This window comes from Ornithodoros turicata, chromosome 2 (assembly GCF_037126465.1).
Source record: "Ornithodoros turicata isolate Travis chromosome 2, ASM3712646v1, whole genome shotgun sequence".
Classification (NCBI taxonomy): domain Eukaryota; kingdom Metazoa; phylum Arthropoda; class Arachnida; order Ixodida; family Argasidae; genus Ornithodoros; species Ornithodoros turicata.
The window spans coordinates 27,198,853-27,218,703 of record NC_088202.1 but is presented as its reverse complement, the minus strand read 5'-3'; the positions used below and the strand labels follow the sequence as shown (position 1 = coordinate 27,218,703).

At 48.0% G+C, this 19,851-nt stretch overlaps 1 protein-coding gene and 1 pseudogene across 1 annotated transcript; both read left to right on the top strand.

The window, feature by feature from the left end:
* Positions 1 to 10,978: 10,978 nt before the first annotated feature.
* LOC135384442 (uncharacterized) lies at positions 10,979 to 12,658 on the top strand. Its single transcript, XM_064613643.1, has 2 exons — positions 10,979 to 11,716; positions 11,870 to 12,658. Exons 1-2 carry the CDS (start codon positions 10,979 to 10,981, stop codon positions 12,656 to 12,658), a joined length of 1,527 nt encoding a protein of 508 aa, XP_064469713.1.
* Positions 12,659 to 12,670: 12 nt separating this feature from the next.
* Positions 12,671 to 15,154, top strand: LOC135383257 (uncharacterized; annotated as a pseudogene).
* The last annotated feature ends 4,697 nt before the right edge of the window (positions 15,155 to 19,851 follow it).

Below are 19,851 nucleotides of genomic sequence, written 5' to 3'. Positions count from 1 at the left end.
GAAGACGGTCCCCCCAAGTCAAGAATCATAGCTTCCGAATGGCACCAGTTTCACTGGATAGAGAAGTGAGATGAGTTTATTAGCTTCATATGGAACCTTGGTCAGAACCGGGTTCTAGGTTAGTTTTCAGAGGTTTGGTTAGTTTAGGCTTGTTTTTGACAGTCCACCGTCCACAGTCCATCGCATCGTCCTCATCACATTATAACTGGATATTCCGAAATCCTAAGCTGTTAGTTGAAGAAAAGTAATTGATAACAGTACAAACGTGAGTAAGAAACATCATAACAGTATGTTCCGTACCACCAGTACAAAAGGTTGCTTCGATGCTCGTAAAGGGATTATCCCTTGAGTCTGTATAGTCGTGCCTGTATGATGTAAAGAGAAATTATATGGAGACCAACAACCTTCTTCTTTTCTCTCTCTCTCTCTCTGCGCACGGTGCGCGGTGAGACGAGTTTATTAGCTCCATGTGAGACTCCAATTTGCCTGATATTGCCGGTTCGAGTTTGTGCGGACTCAGTCAACTGTTTGAACTGTCTCATAACAACAACAATAAACGAAGAAGTGATGATGACATGGGATGTTTCCCCGTGGTAGCCACAGGACCCTACCCCACTTCAAAGTGGTTAGTATGAGAGGATGAATTATGGTGAAAGTGAAGCGACGACAGGTCGGAGTTCTGTTTAGGGCTCTTCGAGCTGTCTCATAATGCTAACAAGAATCTCTCGCATTTCCGGTTAGTACAAGCCGGGCTTTACAGTCATTCTTTGCAGTAACTTTCAACAGGACTCTGCTGTAATGTTCGTAATGCTGAAGAAATGCTAGAAATTCTACCGTCGCCTCCCATAATAATAATTCGACGTTTCCTTTTCATTTCGCTAAGAGTGCACGCCTCAGTCAGTTCCAAACTTCTGAAGTTTTCGGGAGGATTGCGGATCCCGGTTGCGAGATCCACGATTTAAAAAAAAGTCCCTGGTTGTGTGGACGGAAAAAGTGGTCCCACAGGCACCTGCGCTGCCAAAAATACAGGGGCGTAGTTGCAGATAGCCGATGGAGCACATAACAGCCGACCAAGTGTTACCATTCACTCTCCTGATTTGCAGGTGGCCGTAGAGACTCACCAATTTACACATAATTATCAGCACACGCACAAAGCCACAAGTTTTTTCACGTAAAGTCACTCATTTATTATTAGGAGCCCGAGTTGGTTGAGGATGAGGCCATGAACGAGGCTGAAGAAAGGGCTTCATAACCTGATCCATTCAGAGATGACGTGACATCCTACCGAGAGTAGGGCAGGGATGGCAATTACGGACTTCCACCAGAAATGATGACCCCCGAACAATGCTCCTTCGGCAGAGGAACATCATAGAACAGCTCATAGGAAGAGAAGAGTAACTTTAACCTTGGGCCTTCAGTACATGACTTGCGTTTGGGAAAAGCCTTCATGTGTTGTGACATACACTAGAGCATAGAGGCAACAGCAAACATGTTTGCAGACTCCGAGACCACCCGCACTACACTTACAGGCCCCCGAGCGGATTAGCGAGCGGATGTGACACTTATGCTGCTCATAATTGTCACAAAAAGGCGTACGCCTCCCGTTTTCAACAAATCAGGACTGATAACGATATCATTCGAGATGATGGTTCGCTAGTAGCGCGCTATGCGGTGAAGTTCATTTTTAAGAGTGTGGAACAAGCGTACAATGTAAATCATGTGCAAATTATGAACAAACCCACCGCATGCGAAAGCGAGTCAAGACAGATGCGAGTCGGTGCACCTCTATGTTTACGTTGGAGCAGCGCGGAAAGAACTACAAATATGGCGTCGATCAAATTCCCCCGTGTTGCGCGGGCATGGGCACAGAGGCTGGTGAAATCGGCTTGTTGATCACGGTTCACCCAGAAGGCCACAGACTCGCAGGAACTGAACAAGTGCCTTTGTCACTTCACTATGTTGTGTAGGATCTTGCAACGTAGCTGCTGTTTCAACTTTCAACGCAACGTTGAAACAGTGAGCAAGCGCATTACACACTGATAAATGTTCCTTAGGATAACGGTATTTAGAACTGCAGCTTGCTTTGTTCTTCTGTTTCTTTCTTTTATTGATAGATTTTTCTTCTTTTTTTTTTCGTCAACGCTCCACGAGAACCAATAAGAAAAACCTATCAAGCGACCGCTGCAGAATTATTTCCGCCCACGCAATGAGCAACTGTCTTTTCCGGAACCCAAATTAATGTCTGTGAAACAAGGAAAACAAACGACAATGCTCGATTGCTTCGTACGATGATATGACGTGGTTAAAAGTCCGACATCACTATTTACCACACAAACTCAACAAATATCGATGTCTGTCCAAGTCATTTTAGCGAACGAAATCCACATTTTTGTAGGCTTAGGCTTAGCGAGCGGACGCGAGGGAACAGCACGTTAGTTAGCTGATTATTGCGTTAGTAAAAGTTCGGTGTTTGCATTTTCATGTTCAGGTTATTCCAAGTGGGCTTTGGCAGTTTCCGCGCACAAATAGCCAGATAACATTTACTTATAGTAGTCTATTTTTCAGCGGGGACGTCGATCACTTTATTTTGAGATACGCCCAATGTTTCGATGCCGGTTCCCTGGATTTTCCATCTTTCGACACTTCTTGCCGGCTGCGCGTTGGATGACCCAAAACCTGTACCCGTCTATCTTTGAACCGCGAACAAAGGGAGGCCTTCTGACGAAGATAAGGAAAAGCTCTGGGTAACTGGGGATTCTCCGCTGAACTAGTGACTCTACGCTGAACGAAAGGTCTGGTGTAATGTGATGTACCCTGTGAAAACCAAGGAGTATTTAAAAATATAGTACTGAAGTTTCCGGGTAATAATCAGCGCATTATGAGACGGAATTTGTGCTCCGAGACCTCCTCGCGCGTCAAGTTCCTTTCATTTTATTTTGTTCATTTATACATAAAGACGGAGTTCAAGGTCTTTTAGGAGCTTCCTTCTTCTCCTTTTTTTTTCTTTTTTTCTTCGAATAGCTATTGCTAAATGCAATGCACTTATTTAGGCTGATTGAGTGTAAGTATTGAGCCTATCAAAAGGCCGAAAATCATAACACCGAACTATCAGAAGGCCGAAAGCCAAAAGACCGAAAAATCATAACGCCGAACTGTCAGAAGGCCGAAAATAAGAAGGCTGAAAATGGAAACGCCAAAGAGACACAGGGCGAGCATTCCAACAACAACAACAATAAATGAAAAAGTGATGATGACATGGGATGTTTCCCCGTGGTAGCCACAGGACACTACCCCACTTCACAGTGGTTAATATGAGAGGATGAATTATGGTGATATTGAAGCGACGACAGGTCCGAGTTCTGTTTAGAGCTCTTCGAGGAGTCCAGTGGCTTGCATGAAAGCAAAAAGGGAGCGAAGAGCCCGGCACTGATGCGCAGGGGAGCTCCATGGGCCAAGTACTTTGGACAGGCTGAATGGTCCATGGTCGAGGAGTTCAAGTTGGCGTCGAAGTACCCAGCGTTCACACGTGTACCGCTCACAGTCCTCGATGATATGGAGGATCGTAGCTGGGGTGCGGCAAGTTGCCCCATGACCGCCTTCTTAGATAAGTTTGAAGATGCGCTTTTAAAGTTAAATTTTGGGACAACTCCTATATTGATCATGGGTGATTTTAATATTGACTTATTGAAGTCCCCGCAATCAGAGTATGTGTCACTACTGCACTCTTTCGGACTTGTAAACAGGATAGAGACACCAACGAGGGTCACCGAGAGGACCAAAACGTTAATCGATCATGTTCTGACGCAGGCCTCCGGTACGTCTTCATATGGTGTCTTGGATGTCCCTATTAGTGATCATAGCCCTGTGTTTTGCCATCGTTGTGATGACTGTGTGGACTCAAATGTCCAGACTTATAGTCATGTAACTAGCACCCGAATTAACTACGCAAAGCTTCGTACATTTTTATATTCTTATGATTGGAGAGAAATTCGGGATGATGACGTTAACGTTGAATACAACAATTTTGTTTGTGTTCTAGAGTTTTTTGTGAAATGTGCCACTTTTTCTGTCACACGTCGTCGTTATGACGTACCTGTTTGCCCTTGGATGACTCATGAACTTTTAGGTGTTTTGAAGCAGAAATACTTTTGGTACAAGAAGTATAAGCGCAACCCCTCTATCGTATCTAATCAAACAAGATTTAAGTATTTTCGTAATTTAGCAACAAAGTTGTCCCGACATCTAAAAATGAAATATTATTCTGCTGCGATATCCCAGTGTAAACAAGATACGCGGAAGATATGGGCTGTTATCAACTCAGTCCTTGGCCGGGCGAAACCGAAAATTGTTCTTCCTGATACCCCGTCAGCAGAAGACCTCTGTGATAGCTTCACTCACTACTTTGCTTCTGTCGCGCAGTCACTTTCGTGTAGTTTGGTAAGTGGCTCCCTGCGTTCCCCAGAAAGTTATGTAAACATGAATGTTTCCAATTCATTCTTTATTTCACCAATAACCGCCCAGGACATTGTTACCGTAGTACGTGGTTTGAGGAACAACATAGCAGTTGGGCCTGACGGCTTCTCTGTAAGCGTCTTGAAGTCCTGTATAGATATTCTAGCCGTACCGCTTCATCGTGTCTATAATCACGCTTGTTCAGCAGGAGTGTATCCTGATAAGCTGAAAGTTGCTCGCATAGTTCCTATATATAAGGCGGGAGACAAGCAAAAAGTCGAAAACTACAGGCCGATTTCGGTGCTCAGTGTAATTAATACTGTGTTTGAAAAGTTGATATGCCGTCAGCTATCTTGCTTTTTAAAAAAATTTGGTGTCTTAAGTGAAGCGCAGCATGGTTTCCGGAGCGAAAAGTCCACTGCCACCGCCGTCCTTGCTGTGATGGAAAAAATCAACGAGTCCTTGGATAACTCCCTTTATTGTGTTGGGCTTTTCGTTGATGTGCGTAAAGCTTTTGATTCAGTTGATCACGCCATTTTGTTGAGGAAATTGTATTGCTATGGTATCCGCGGGATTACGTTAAAGTTTTTTGAAAGCTATCTTACTTGTCGAGTCATGTACACGCAGATTAATGGGGTCTGTTCTTCGTCTCTGCCTGTAACCATTGGTGTTCCACAAGGTTCAGTGCTGGGACCTATGCTCTTTGCTCTTTATGTCAATGATCTTCCCTGTGTTTCATCAAAATTGTCAACTTACATGTATGCTGACGACACGTGTTTCTTTTACAGTGCTAGAATGGCAGGTGATGTGGAGCGTACTTTGTGCTGTGAGGCTGAGGGGATAGCCCAGTGGTTTCGTGTAAATCGACTGTCGGTTAATATGACAAAAACTAAATTCGTCGTGTTTTGTAAACCTTCTTTGACGGCTAATGTTATCAGTTTGAGTATCTCTGGTCAGAAGATCGAGCAATCTGACCACATAAGTTATCTCGGTGTAATCCTGGATTGTACTTTGTCTTGGAGGTTACAAATCGACAGTGTGGCTCGAAAATTGAGAAAGTCCTGCCATGCGCTGTTTTTGGCAAGACAGTGCTTTCCCTTGTATATTCTGAGACAGTTATATTTTGCCCTTTTCCAGTCCCATTTACTATACTGTATTACGTCCTGGAGCAACACCTGGGTGACCTACCTTGATTGTTTATTCAAGTTACAGAAGCGGGTCTTGAGAATAATAACTTATTCTCACCTTCGGACACACTCTGCTGGGCTCTTCTCTCAGCTTAACATTGTGCCACTTCCGGACCTTGTGCGTGAACGACGCGCTCTTTTAATCCATTCAGTTATAACTAGGGCAACACCATTCCAAAATGATATGTTCCGTGTTTGCACTAGAAACAATAGAAGTGTGGCATTGCATCAATACACGCTATTTCGTCCAAATAATGTATACGGTACGAGATTAATTGCGTCTTTTGGTCCTAGGATTTGGAACCAACTGCCAACTGAGCTTAAAAATAGTAGTTTTTTTGTTAAAGACTTGAGACGTTATGTTGTTTCTACATCGTTGTATCTCGGTTGATATCAGGGCACCTGAATCCTCTGTTTTGTTCCTTAATTGCCGTTTCTTAGTACACCACTTATAATGGGTGTTCTTAACTAGCTATGCTATGGAACCCCTATTGTGGTGTCTGTTTTTTACTTCCATTTGTATTTTGAATTTGAATTTGAATAAACAACAACAACAACAACAACAAGCTAGGCACAGCGCCGTGTTACTGTAACCCAGCTTAACACGGAACACAGGGGTGAAGGCGACGTTGAGTCGTAGACGCCGCAGGAGTGTCGTAATGCTGCGAGGGAAGCCACCTGGCATCCTAAATGATAATGACGGGTCCACTGCATGGAGGAGCTACCATTGAGTGATGTCATGGAGCCATTGCTGGCGGGCCAAGGGTGACACCAACGCAGACAAGTAGGAGCGCCTATCTCCGTTGGAGAGGATAATGGGCACGGCTCTGGAGATACGGTGGGCCGCAGCAGCCGCCAAATCTGCCTCTTCGTTGCCCTGAATGCCGGTGTGGCCGGGGACCCACTGTAGGGTCACCCGGTGTCCCTGTTCGCCGAGAACCTTGAGCGCCGTCAGGATACTGACTATCATGGGGGCCAACGAGCCGCGGATGCCCATGGTTCCTACACATTGCAGGGCTGATTTTGAGTCAGTGTATATCACCCAGGAGCGGGGAGGGTATTTGGAGACAGACTTTAGAGATAACAAGATGGCATACAGCTCCGCAGAGGTCGACGAAGTGCGATGTGACAGGCGGAACCCACATGATAGTGACTCCTCCGGTATGACAAAGGCAGCGGAGGAGCCATCCGACGTAGACGAACCATCTGTGAACACAGCCGTGCGGCCTCTGTACTTTGTATCCATCGTTTCCAAAGTAGACTGCTTGAGAACCGAAACGGGGATCTGGCTCTTCGGCCCCAGGAGGCCAGGGAAGTGTGTCGAAAGGGATGGGCTCGACAGTGTCCATGGTGCCACTGAAGGGGCGGTCGGGGCAACAGTGAAGCCAGGGATGTTTCCAGATGTTGCTGTAACACATAGCGAGAGTTTACTGTTCTTCCGCCTACGTAGCTTTTGAACCAGGGGATGGCGCCGGTGGTGAGCGAGCAACCGTAGGTAGAGTCGGATGGTTTCTCTTCGGCGGAGGACATCGATGGGTGTTTCCCCTGCGTCGGCGATCACCATCCGTGTCTCAGCGCCGCGCGGGACACCAAGGCACGTCCGCAGGCTGCGTGCCAGTGTACACCAAAGCTTGTGTTCAGACGTGGCTGATATACCGTGCAATACGGGCAAGCTGTATAGCAGGGAGCCGCGAACCAGAGTTTTGTGGAGCACAAAAAGATCCCGCTCAGTGCAGCCCCAGCGCACGCCGGCAAAGTGGCGAATCACATTCCCCCAGCGCTGAGCCTTTGAGATGATGAAGTCAATGTGCCTTCTCCACGACACGTTGCGGTCCAGGATGACACACACAGGAACCTGTGAAACTGGACTTGTATGGGGGGCAATCACCAATCCGCAGTTGGAACCTCCGCATCTCTCTTCGAGTAAAAGGAAGGACAGCGCTTGTTTCGGTGGAGATATCCATCCCCGCGTTCAAGAAGAAGTTGTTGACGGCATCCAGTGCTCTTTGCAACCGATGTTGAATTGCCGGCCGGGACTTTCCGACAGTCCAGATACACATATCGTCCGCATATATGGAGAGATTTACTCTCCTCGGTAGACATTCCTTGAGGTCAACCATGAATATATTAAATAGTAACGGGCTTAGGACACTTCCTTGCGGGACACCCTGCGGAACAGCAGTCTTCTCTGTGTCACCCTCGCCTGTTCTGACAAAAATTTTCCTTTGGCTCAGGAAGTCGGAAAGCCATGCAAGCGCTTTCCCAGGCACTTGCGACCGGAGTAACGCATGAAGAACACCGGGGTGACTTACGGTGTCATACGCCCGCTTGACGTCCAGGAAGACAGCCATCACGATTTGCCTCCGGGCTTTCGGTTCCTCAACAGCAGCGACCAAATCCATCACCGAATCCATTGAACTACGATGCCTACGGAAGCCTGACATTTCCTGGGGGAAAACACATCTCCTCTCAAGCCACCACTCGAGCCTGTGCAGCACCATGCGCTCCAGGACTTTGCCTAGGCAGCTGGTAAGGCTGACAGGCCGAAAAGACGCCAGGTCCAAGGGGTGTTTTCCAGGTTTCAGTATCGGAACCACTAGGGCCTCCTTCCACTGAGCAGGGACGTGTCCATCCCTCCATGATTTATTGTGGATCTCTAAGAGGACAAGAAGGCAGGTGTCATTCAGGTTACGGAGCGCAGCATAGGTGACCAAGTCCGGACCAGGTGACGACTTTTTCCGAGAAAACGCCAGGGCCGCCTTGAGTTCTGCAATCGTGAAGTCTGCATCCATGTCGGGGTCCGATGATGGAGGAGGTTTGCTAATAGCGCGCTGCAGCTGCACAACATGTTCCTGAAAGCCTGAACATTTCGCTGCCTCGGGGCTCGCTGCTATGGTCTTGCAAAATTCGTATGCAACTTCCTTCTCGGGCTTGGAAATCGAGAGAGACAGAGATCGCAGGGGGTTCTTCGCCGGAGGAGCTTCCCGGAGACTTCGAGCAACGCGCATTACCTTCGCAGTACTGGTAAAAGGGGTCAGAGACGCATAGAACTGCCGCCATCTACGTACATCCACGGCCTTCAGGGCCTTTTGTACCATTACGTTCGCACGACGTGCATCCTGAACATCCGTGAGTTGGCCAGATCGCCGAGCCTTTCACTCCGCCCGTCTCCTATAAGCACGCAAACGCTCCACTACTGGATCCGTACCTGCATCACCAGCAGCGACCTTAGTAGCCGTGGTGGACGACGTTAGGCACCGCAAAATGAGATCAGTAATTTCCTCTGCTGTCATTCCCGCCTGCACATCTTTCTTGCTCAGGTTGCGAAAGGACTGCCAATTGGTCAACCGAGCGATCCTGTGGCCTACTCCTGGCGCGTACTTGGAATACGAGAGGAATATGGGGAGATGATCGCTGCCTCTGCCGTCGATATCCGTACTCCAAGTGACATGTGGAAAAAGATCCCTGGAACAGAGCGAAACGCCTAGTGCGTCCGTCGAGAAGTCTCGACGCAAGAATGTTGGAGACCCATCATTCAAGACACAGAGGTCAAGATCTTCAATGACGTCGCACCACAGAGACCCCTTGCCATCGCGCTTACGGCTTCCCCACATAGGATGGTGCGCATTTATGTCACCAACTACAAGCGAGGCAGCACCCAATCCACCAAGAGCCGACCGCAAGTCATGCATTGTCACCGGGACGGACGGCGGAGCATACATACTTAGAACAGACAATGTAGTTCTTCCAAGGTGAACTCTGCAATGCACAAGGTCGAGCGGCAGTGGCCCCGCCGGGTGTATCTGCGTTGCAGTCAAGTCATGCCGCACACAGAGCACTGTTCTCCACACTGACACGCCGGGTTGACCAAAAACATTGTAGCCACTAAGACGAAAGTTCGACTTCACATATGCTTCACTGATGGCCAGTAGGGGAGTCTGATATTTCGACAGAAACAACTTGAGGTCCGGTAGCTTCGTGCGCAGACCACTCGCATTCCATTGTAGAAGGGTAGCCCGCCTATACAGATGTTCCATGCCTCGCTGTTAGCAGCCTTTCGGTCGCAAGCAAGGCCTGCACCTCTGGTAGACCCACAGCACCCGGAAAAGCCGCCAAAAGTGCCTTTAGAACCGCTATGACCAAGGGAAGTAGCACCGCTACCGAGTCATCACGACTCGTTGCCATTCGACTTGGTTGCTGTCGCTGGGCCGGCGTCACTCGACTCCTATGTGTACTCATCTGGGGGACCGCGGCCAGCTCTGCGACAGCAGCATAGGACTCACGCAAAGGAGACGACGACGGGAGAGGAGTCCGGGCATCCAGCTCCAGCATGGGCTCTTGTTTGCGGTGTAGAGACCGCTGAGTACGACCTGGGCGAGGCTTTCTCTTACGGGGCTTTGCCGCAACAGTCGTTTGGTGTTTGCATGGCGCTGTTTCCACCGGGGCATCGTTGCTACTGCTGACCACAGGTCGGCCTACGCTGGGGAGTACATCCGTCTGGAAGCGCTGGATCGCCGATCTCTTCCGAGGCCACAGAGAATGTGAGGCCGCATGTGGTCCACCACAGTTTGAGCACTTTGGCTCACGCCGCGCAGTACAATCCTGAAGGGTGTGCGAGCCTGAGCAGATCTTGCATCGTGTGGGCCAGCGGCAGTTGCGCGCGAGATGGCCGAAACGCTGACAGTTATAACATTGGACTGGGCCATCCACGTACTCATAAACGTCATGTGTGCCAAATCCCAAGTGTACCTTGTCGGGAAGCTTCAGGGTGGGCTTAAACGTAAGGATAACGCTCCGAAGGGGAATGTAGCTGTCGGTACCGTCCTCGTGGTAAACATGACGGACTTGCCGGCGTGCAGAGATGACGCCTTCTCTCTCCAGGTATAAGGCAAGGTCTCCGTTGTCATAGTCCAGAGGGACATCATAGATCTTACCCATATTGGACACGTAGGAAGACGGTATTGAGACGGATACCGCAATCCCTGCTACAAACTGAAGCGCCAAGAGGTTGGATATAGCTCCCTCATGTAAGAAGCTTGTAATCTTAAGATAGTAGCAGTCTGTACTATCACGTATCACAAGCTAGCTCGTTATCAGCGTGTTACCCTCGCCACTTGTTTACCGGCTCCGCACAGGCGACTTCTTAAGCGCATGTCAGATTGGGCGACATTCATTCTTGTCAGTCGTTGTACTTCACTCCGGAATAAAGGCTGTTCTGGATTCACCTCGACTTGTTACATGGTGGCAGCGGTGCAAACTTCGACGAAACAGCAAAAGACCACAGAGAACGGAACCAAAGACTCCACTCCTGTGAGGGATATCAAGTAAGATGATGCCAAATGACGTCCACGGATAAGCAAGAATCAGGGGCACCGACTGCGCTCGAACAAGAGTCACAAGAACCGATGGCACGGCACAGCATGTCAAGCCTGCTACCGCCACCAAAAGCACTAGACACAACACAAGACCTCTGGAACTCGTGGAAGTTATGGCGAAGGGAGTTTGAACTTTTTTCTGTGGCTACGGGGTTGAAAGCTCAACCAAAGGAGGTACAGGCAGCAACTTTCTTGGTCATCATCGGTGAAGATGGAAGGAAGATCTATACTACGCTGCACTTTGATAGTGAAGAGGAACGTACAGATGTCGCAAAGCTGATAGAAAAATTCGAAGCACATTGCAAGCCCACAGTAAACCTCACCTATCAAGAATTCCTTTTCGGTTCGAGAAACCAGAAGGAAGGGGAGCGCTTCGACGAGTGGATAACAGAGCTTTGGGTGTTAGCAGCCACCTGTGAATTTGGCAGCCTTGAAACTCGCATGCTAAGAAGCCGCATTATTTTGGGCACACAAGACAAAGCCCTTCAGCAAAAACTTATCAATGAAAACCCACCTTACGAGAAGGTCGTTGAAATCTGCAGGCAGCGGGAACGCAGTCATCAACAACTACAAGAAATTCAAAGCGACAAGAAAGTAAAAGAAGAAAAGTCAGAAGTGAACGCCGTCCAGGACAATAGGAGTGGAAGGATACCGTGCTCCAAGTGTGGCTACAGTATGCACAGAGGGGGCCAATGTCCAGCGGTAGGGAAAGTCTGCAAGAAGTGCGGAAAGAAAAATCATTTTTCGTCAGTCTGAAGAACGAAGAATCCTGGGCGACCGCCGAGACAAAGAAGGCAACATCAGAAAGAATTAAGACATCTGGAATATGAAGATAAAGCCGACTATTTCCTTCAGTCGCTATCATCGAAAAGAATTGATGAGACCGAGATATGGTCCGCCAAGGTCACCATCGAGGGAACAAACGTGTCCTGCAGGTTGGATACCGGAGCGAACTGTTCTGTGATATCGTCAGCCCTGCTCAAGAAAATAACAGACAAGAAGGCATCCAAATGCAGCGTGCCGCTGAGCACGTTCTTCGGACACAGTGAAAAAGCTGAAGGCAGAATACAACTGCATATCTCATTTCAAGGAAAAGACCTTAGCACGGAGTTCTTCGTTGTGGATCGCCAGGTTCCTACAACATTGAGTGGAACGGTATCTGAACATCTGGGACTGGTGAGTAGAATGGTGCACTCCACCCGCGTTCATGAGGACAACCAGTTTGGATTGTACGAAGCTGCACGGCCTTATGAGGACGTTTTTAAGGGCCTAGGCAAGCTCAAAGGAATAGTCTACCACATGAGACTGAAACCAAACGTCAAAGGCGTTGTGAAGCCCGCGCGAAGAATACCCGTTGCATTAAAAGACAAAGTAAAAGACACGCTTGACCGTATGGAAGCAGACGGCGTGATATGCAAGGTCACTGAGCCTACAGAATGGACCAGTAACATGGTCGTCGTAGCAAAGAAGGAAAAGGTTCGAATTTGCCTGGATCCTGCGTACCTCAACCAAGCTCTGCTCAGGGAGCACTTTCCAATGGCAACGTTAGAAGACGTTGTCCCACGTTTGAGTGGGGCAAAGTATTTTTCGACGGTTGACGCCTCCTCTGGATTCTGGCAAATCCCTCTAGACAAGGACAGCTGATTTTTGTGCACCATGAGCACTCCATTCGGAAGATACAGATTTCTGCGGATGCCATTCGGAATTTGTACAGCGCCAGAGATCTTCCAGCGAGCCATGAGCAAGATACTCCAGGATCTAGAGGGCGTCGAGGTCGTCATGGACGATGTTCTGGTTTGGGGCAGAACAAGAGCTGAACACGACGAACGCTTGCGGAAACTTTTAGAACGTTGTCGAGATGTGAATCTGAAATTAAATTTGAAGAAGTGCCACTTCTGTCAGCAACAAGTCAAATACCTGGGACAAATTCTGACACCGGACGGACTATCATTGGATCCCCGGCGCGTGGAAGACATCCGGGCTGTGCCGCAGCCGAGCAACTTGAAAGAATTGCGAACCTTTCTTGGGATGATTAATTTCGTATCCAGGTTTATTCCAGACGCAGCGCACAGGACCGCACCTTTACGTGAGCTACTGAAGGCTAACGTAGCATGGGAATGGACCAACAGACAGGAAGAAAGCTTCCAATCACTGCGAGACGCACTGACAAAGGCCCCGGTATTAGCTTATTTTAAATCCGGCGAGCCACTGATCCTTTTGGTTGATGCCAGCCAGTACGGTGTTGGAGCGGTACTCCTCCAGAAGTAACGTCCTATTGCGCACTCGTCTCGTTCCCTAACCGAAGCGCAACAAAAGTACGCACACATCGAAAAGGAGATGTTGGCGATCGTGCATGGTTGTTCAAGATTCCACGATTACCTATTCGGGCAAGTGACCGTAACAGTCGAATCTGACCACAAACCACTAGAAGCCATATTTAGAAAGTCGCTGCATGAGTGTCCACTTCGTCTCCAGAGAATGAGATTGACGCTACAAAAATATCCAATTGAAGTCATCTACAAGCCTGGAGCACAGCTTTTTATAGCGGACGCGCTTTCCCGTTTCCCAGCACAAGAAGAGCTACAAGAGGAAGCACAAGATTTCCACGTCAATGTTTTGGAAAACATGTCCATATCGGAAGAGAAATTAACAAATATTCTTCGTGCTACAGAGCAAGATTCCCAACTGCAACAGCTACGGCGTTGCGCAGAATCGTCCTGGCCAGAGGAAAGAAAAGAAGTCGCCGAGGAACTACGAGAATACTGGCAGTACAAAGAAGAAATTCATGGTCAAGACGGCTTCCTGTTCAAGTCGAACAGGATAATCATTCCTCGATCCATGCGTCGCGAAGTTCTTCGCTTGCTACACGCAGCACATTGCGGAGAAGATAAGATAAAAGAACGCGCTCGTGACGTCATGTTTTGGCCGGGCATGTCAGCAGCTATCAGACAAGCCCAGAACTGTGGCAGCTGGAAAGAGCATAAGCCGCGCAACGCAAGACTTCCCATGATGAGTCACGAGATTCCTACCCTGCCTTGGGAAACGCTGGGAGCTGATCTTTTCTACCACGCCGGAAGTGAGTACATTGTCGTCGTTGATTATTACTCGTTCTACTTCGAGATACAGCAACTAAAGACAACGACAGCGAAATAAATTATCTCGTTTTTGACAGAAACCTTCAGCACGCACGGCATTCCTAGCAAGCTTATCACCGATAATGGGCCACCTTTCAGCAGCAACACGTTCAAGGATGGGATGAAGACGCTTCAAGTGACTCATGTAACGTCGAGCCCGCATTATCCCCGTGCCAACGGAATGGCTGAACGTGCCGTTGGGGAAGCAAAGAAGCTACTTAGAAACTACGCTTATAACAGTGTTGAGTTCAGATGCGCACTCCTGGAATGGAGAAACACGCCCAGGGACAGAATCCTTAAGTCTCCAGTGCAGAGACTGATGGGACGTCGGACAAGAAGCCTGCTGCCAGTTCACTCGGAACATCTGAAGCCCAACATTGTGCCACCACAAGAGGTTGTCAGTCGCCTCCGCGACATCCGGCGTCGCCAACGATGTTTCTACAACCATGGCACCAGGCAGCTACCAGACCTTCATCCAGATGACCCTGTATCGGTCTTCAACTATCAAAGTCGCACATGGGCACCAGCGATAGTCCTGGGAACTGCAGGTACACCAAGATCCTACCACGTGAGGACAGACGATGGTCGGGAGTACCGTCGTACTCGAGAACATCTTCGTGAGCAACCGCAGACAAGCAGAAGCGAACAAAGGCAAGAGCCGCAGCCCGTTCTAGCAGCACCCAGGAGAAGCTCCCGGAAGCGCCGGAGCCCGCAACGATACCCAAGACCTGAGAACTGAATTTAAGATTGCTTTATTGTTCATGGCTTGATTGACAAAGAAATTGTTTTCTGTAGTAGAAGGGGAGATGTAAGAAGCTTGTAATCTTAAGATAGTAGCAGTCTGTACTATCACGTATCACAAGCTAGCTCGTTATCAGCGTGTTACCCTCGCCACTTGTTTACCGGCTCCGCACAGGCGACTTCTTAAGCGCATGTCAGATTGGGCGACATTCATTCTTGTCAGTCGTTGTACTTCACTCCGGAATAAAGGCTGTTCTGGATTCACCTCGACTTGTTACAAAAACACACAAGCCACAATCCTTGTTTATGCGATGGTGGGGGATTGCCTCTTGCGCAGCAGTCCAGACGTCTCTAGCCACATCGTTTGGGTTTACTTTCCAGAAGGAACGGCTGACGTCGACGGGTTTGAACAGCACAGGTATTCCTTTTGGACGATTCTTTCTATATGTCACCAACATAAAGCGGTCCCCCGTCTCATCATTTTCAGCGTCCCCCCGGGGTTGTATGGGATCGTGGTGTCCGACCAGTCACAGTGCGAAAGCTCAGGATTATGAGAACCACTTGCCTCTGCCATCTGACAATCAGCACAACTTGCGCCGATCGAACTTGCAGCAGGTGGATTTTCAGCTGGTGAACTTGCAGCAGGTGAATTTGCAGCGGGTGGATTTGCAGCGGGTGGACTTGCAGCAGGTGGATTTGCACCAGTTGGATTTGCAGGGGGGTGACGCCCAACAGGCGATCGACTTCTGGATCTCCGTAAGACCCTTGCCTGCCTTGCCGTAGCTCGCGGAGTCTCTCGCCCGCCCTCCATAGGCAGGCTGGAGACCCCACAGGCCCAAGGGTGGAATGAAGGAAGACCTTAACGGTGCAGTAGAAGTATTTCAGAACTAAGCCTAGTTTACAGCTTGAGCGATAGAAAGCGATGTCCGTGCTTAGCGCGAGCTTCACGGACGAGCATTCCAGTGAATGACCACTGAATGGGATGGTGTAGATTACGAAAAAGTTTTGTGGCTATTGTATTAGAAATCAAATAACTGGAATGCATAGCATTTTGTGCTCGCGAATAGACTAGCCAGCGAAAATGAAAAAACGATAATCTAGAACATGTTCACTACGAAAAGAAAGTGTGTTGTGGGTAAAGTGCGGATAATTGTGCACTAAAAGCCCCTGAAATATAGGTGAAAGTAAGAACTGAAATCTAGATAGCCGATGAAGCACATTACAGCCGACCGAGTGTTATCGTTCGCTTTGCGGATTTGTTAAAATTGGGACACACAGGTGTAGTGTTCCTTTAACACCGATTACTGGGATCATTAATGATCCTCGTCGAGACCCCCAAGAAGTCTCCTTCATACCCGCCATATCATCGTGAAAGAATAAGTTTATTTTCCAAACACACAGAGGGCGCACTCACGCCTAAACAGTTACAATAACCACAACTAGGTGTCGCCACAGACACTACACTCTTCCCCCCTTTTTTTTTTAATCGCCTTACCCAACTAACACAAACTCAGCATGTCCAACTCCACCACCAAACTTCACACACTTGTGTGCAGTCCATGCATTCTCCAGGACTGTCTGATAGCTGTAGAATACACGATATAGTCTTGAAACCGTCGCGGTGGACAAACTTGTCGTCTCGGCCTACTCTCCTGACTTCCTCTTCTATCTTGCCTCTCCTCGATCCGTACTGGTTGCTCTACTGTGCGTGATGTATTCGCATTCCCATTAGCGTCATACGGTGCAAATAAATCCGTATCTTGGTCAGGATCGGAGACTATTCCACCTTCCTTGCTAACAAATTTCTTCACGTGAGTCACGTTTCTTTTCCGCACTGCACCTTCAGCATTTTGGACGATTACCAACGTTCCTCGTCTTTCAATCACTTTCCACTTTTTCGGTTCATACTCTGTGCTCAGCTTGTGTGGCTTTGACATCCGTCTAAGAAGCACCTCATCTCCAACTTCCACAACTTTCTCTCTAGCCCTTCTCCTCACGTCAGCGTACCTTTTCTCATATTGCTTCCTTTTGTTGTCGGATTCTCTGACATTCCTGCATCTCACCATTTTTCTAACATCTGGCAGCTTCGTTCGCATTGGTATCCCCAACATGATTTCGGCTGGCGCCACTCCTGTCACACAATGCGGCGTACTGCGGTATGCTTGAAGAAAATTTCCGAGCGCATCGTGAAGGCTCTGCTGTGCGACATGTCCAATCTTCATTGCCTTTAAAAAAGATTTATTTAACCTTTCCACTTCTCCATTGGCCTGTGGCCAAAATGGGGCAGTTCTTTTATGTTTGATGTTGCATTCGTTGAGATATTCACTGAATTCCCCTGAAACGAACTGCGGCCCATTGTCCGTCTTCAGAGACCGTGGGTAGCCAAACCTCGCAAAAATGTCTTTCAACCACTTGATGATTAAACTCGTAGTTGTCCCTCTTACCATGACCGCTTCAGGCCACCTCGAATAGTAATCCACCAAAACCATGACGTAGTCACCGGATGGCAAAGGGCCACAAATGTCTAATGCCAGTTCTTCCCATGGTCCTGTGGGTAACGGAGTTGGTATTAGGGGTGGTGGTCGATATTCTACAGTCACCAGCTGACAAGACAGGTAGTTCCGGATCATCTCTTCGACATCCTTACTCATGGTGGGCCACCACACTTTGGTTCTCATCATCTCCTTTGTTTTCACTATTCCTTGATGTGTTTCATGGGCGATGTCCAAAACTTTTCGATGCAATTGACTAGGGATAACAATCCTTGTTCCACGCAGCAACACACCATCTTTCTCGGTAAGTTCATACGCCACTCTCTTATACGTGTCGTCACCTTCAATTTTCTCCCAGTGGCCACGCTTTAAGTTTTCAATGACATGTTGTAGGTCTGCATCCTCTTTCGTTGCTTCCCGAATTTCTTCCACTGTCAACGCTTTTGGTGTGGCTTGTTTTAGAACAAAATTGACGTACTTTTCTGTCACACCTTTGTCCTTTTGTTGCTTTTCCTGCACCAGTCTCGACAAAGAATCTGCAATGTTCGTCCTACCTGGTTGGTAAACCACTTTGAAGGTAAATGGCATTAGTCTCAGAAGCCATCTTTCTATCCTTGCCGACGATATGGACTTTGGCCCGTAGATAATTTCCAGAGCCTTATGGTCAGTCACCAACTCGAAATCCACACCATACAGGTACAGCCTGCACCTTTCTATTGCCCATACCACTGCCAAGGCCTCTTTTTCTGTTTGGGAATACTTCTTTTCAGTTTCACTCAAAGCACGGCTCAAGTATATTACTGGCCTGAACTCTCCGGTTCGATTTGCCTGCAGGAGTACTGCTCCTAATCCTGTACCACTGGCGTCAACGACAAGCCTCGTCTTCACTTCTTTGTCATAAAAAACCAGTACTGTATCACTCGTTAGACAGTTCTTCAACTGCTCAAATTCTTTGTCATGGTCCCTCGACCACTGCCATATTGTTTCTTTCTTTATCAAGTCCCTCAACTTAGTCGTCTTCGTAGCTAGGTGAGGAATGTACCGAGCACAAAAATTGATAAGTCCCAGGAAGCTTCTTAACTCGGACACATTGTTCGGTGTCCTCGCTTCTCGGATTGCTTTAATCTTCTCCGTACTAGGGCTGATGCCGTCACCCGAAAGGGTGAGACCCATGAAATTGAGTTTGTTTAGCCCAAAATGACACTTACTGCGGTTCAATGTCAAGTTGTGCTCTTTAAATCTCTTCAACACCTTTTCCAAACGCTTGTCATGCTCCTCTTGAGTCCGGCCAAACCCAATAGTGTTATCTGAAATGTTCTTTACTCCTTGACAACCTTGTAGTACGTCCGAAATAAGGTTCTGGAACACCTATGGTGCACACGATATTCCATAAATAAGTATTTTGTATCCTGAAGATCCCAACATGAGTTGAGAATGTTGTTATCTCTCGTGAAGGTACATCCAATTCAATTTGGTGATACCCTTCTCCGTGGTCGAGTTCTGAAAGCACCGTCGCTCCATCTATCTCTTCGAGAACATCATCCACAGTTGGTATTTGGTACCTTTCTCTCTGTACAGCTTGGTTTGGTATTCGCATATCGACACAAAGTCGTATCTTCCCATTTGTCTTGGGCACTACTAGGATGGGTGATAACCAAGTGGTCGGTCCCATAACAGGTTCGATTATGTCTTCATTAAGCAATCTTTGTATTTCATCCTCCACTTTTCTTCGTAGTTGAAACGGTATTCGTCGGTGCGGTTGCGTTACAGGAACAAATGACTTGTCAACGTGAACCTTCAGCTGGTAGTTTTTCAATTTGCCCAGTCCTTCAAACACCTCGCTGTTGCTTCCTATGATGCAGTCCATTCGTGTTTTTCCCCAACGCTATTGAGCTATTGTTACCAATCCTAGGTCGATACATGTCTGTTTTCCCAATAGTGGCACAGGTGTCCCCTTCATGACGTGGAAGTCTGCCTCAACTTGTCTGCTTCCCTTTGATACTACTGCCCTAAACTTGCCAATGAGGGGTAACGGTTGTTCCGTGCCATATGGGTATATCTTTGTGCGTGACTCTGTTAGATGGATTCCATGCCTTTGGATCTTGGACCAGTTGACTTCGTTGACGATGTTCACGGATGCTCCCGTGTCCGCCACAGCTAAAATGTCAACGTCACCAAGCGTGATCAGAACTGTGTCATGTGACTGTGTCAACTGTGTACTGTTCAGCTTGAAAATTTCTTCATCTTCAGATTCCTCCTTTGCATTGCACTTCATTTCTTCTTTGACTGTACGGATCTGTTGTCCTTGCCTCTTCCTGGGAAACCTTGTTTTGCAGACTACTGCAAAATGGTCTTTAAATCCACAACGGGTACAGACCTTCCCTATTGCGCGTTGACACACATTCGATTTGTGTACGTTGAACGTTAAAACTTTCTCTGGCGTTTGTTGGGGTCCGTCCGTGGTGGTTGT

Excerpts from the sequence above, each read along its gene's own strand:
- LOC135384442 (XM_064613643.1), top strand. The coding sequence starts at position 10,979 with ATGACGTCCACGGATAAGCAAGAATCAGGGGCACCGACTGCGCTCGAA. Across the intron at positions 11,717-11,869 it reads GAGGGGGCCAATGTCCAGCG|TCGCTATCATCGAAAAGAAT; the intron begins GTAGGGAAAGTC and ends TATTTCCTTCAG.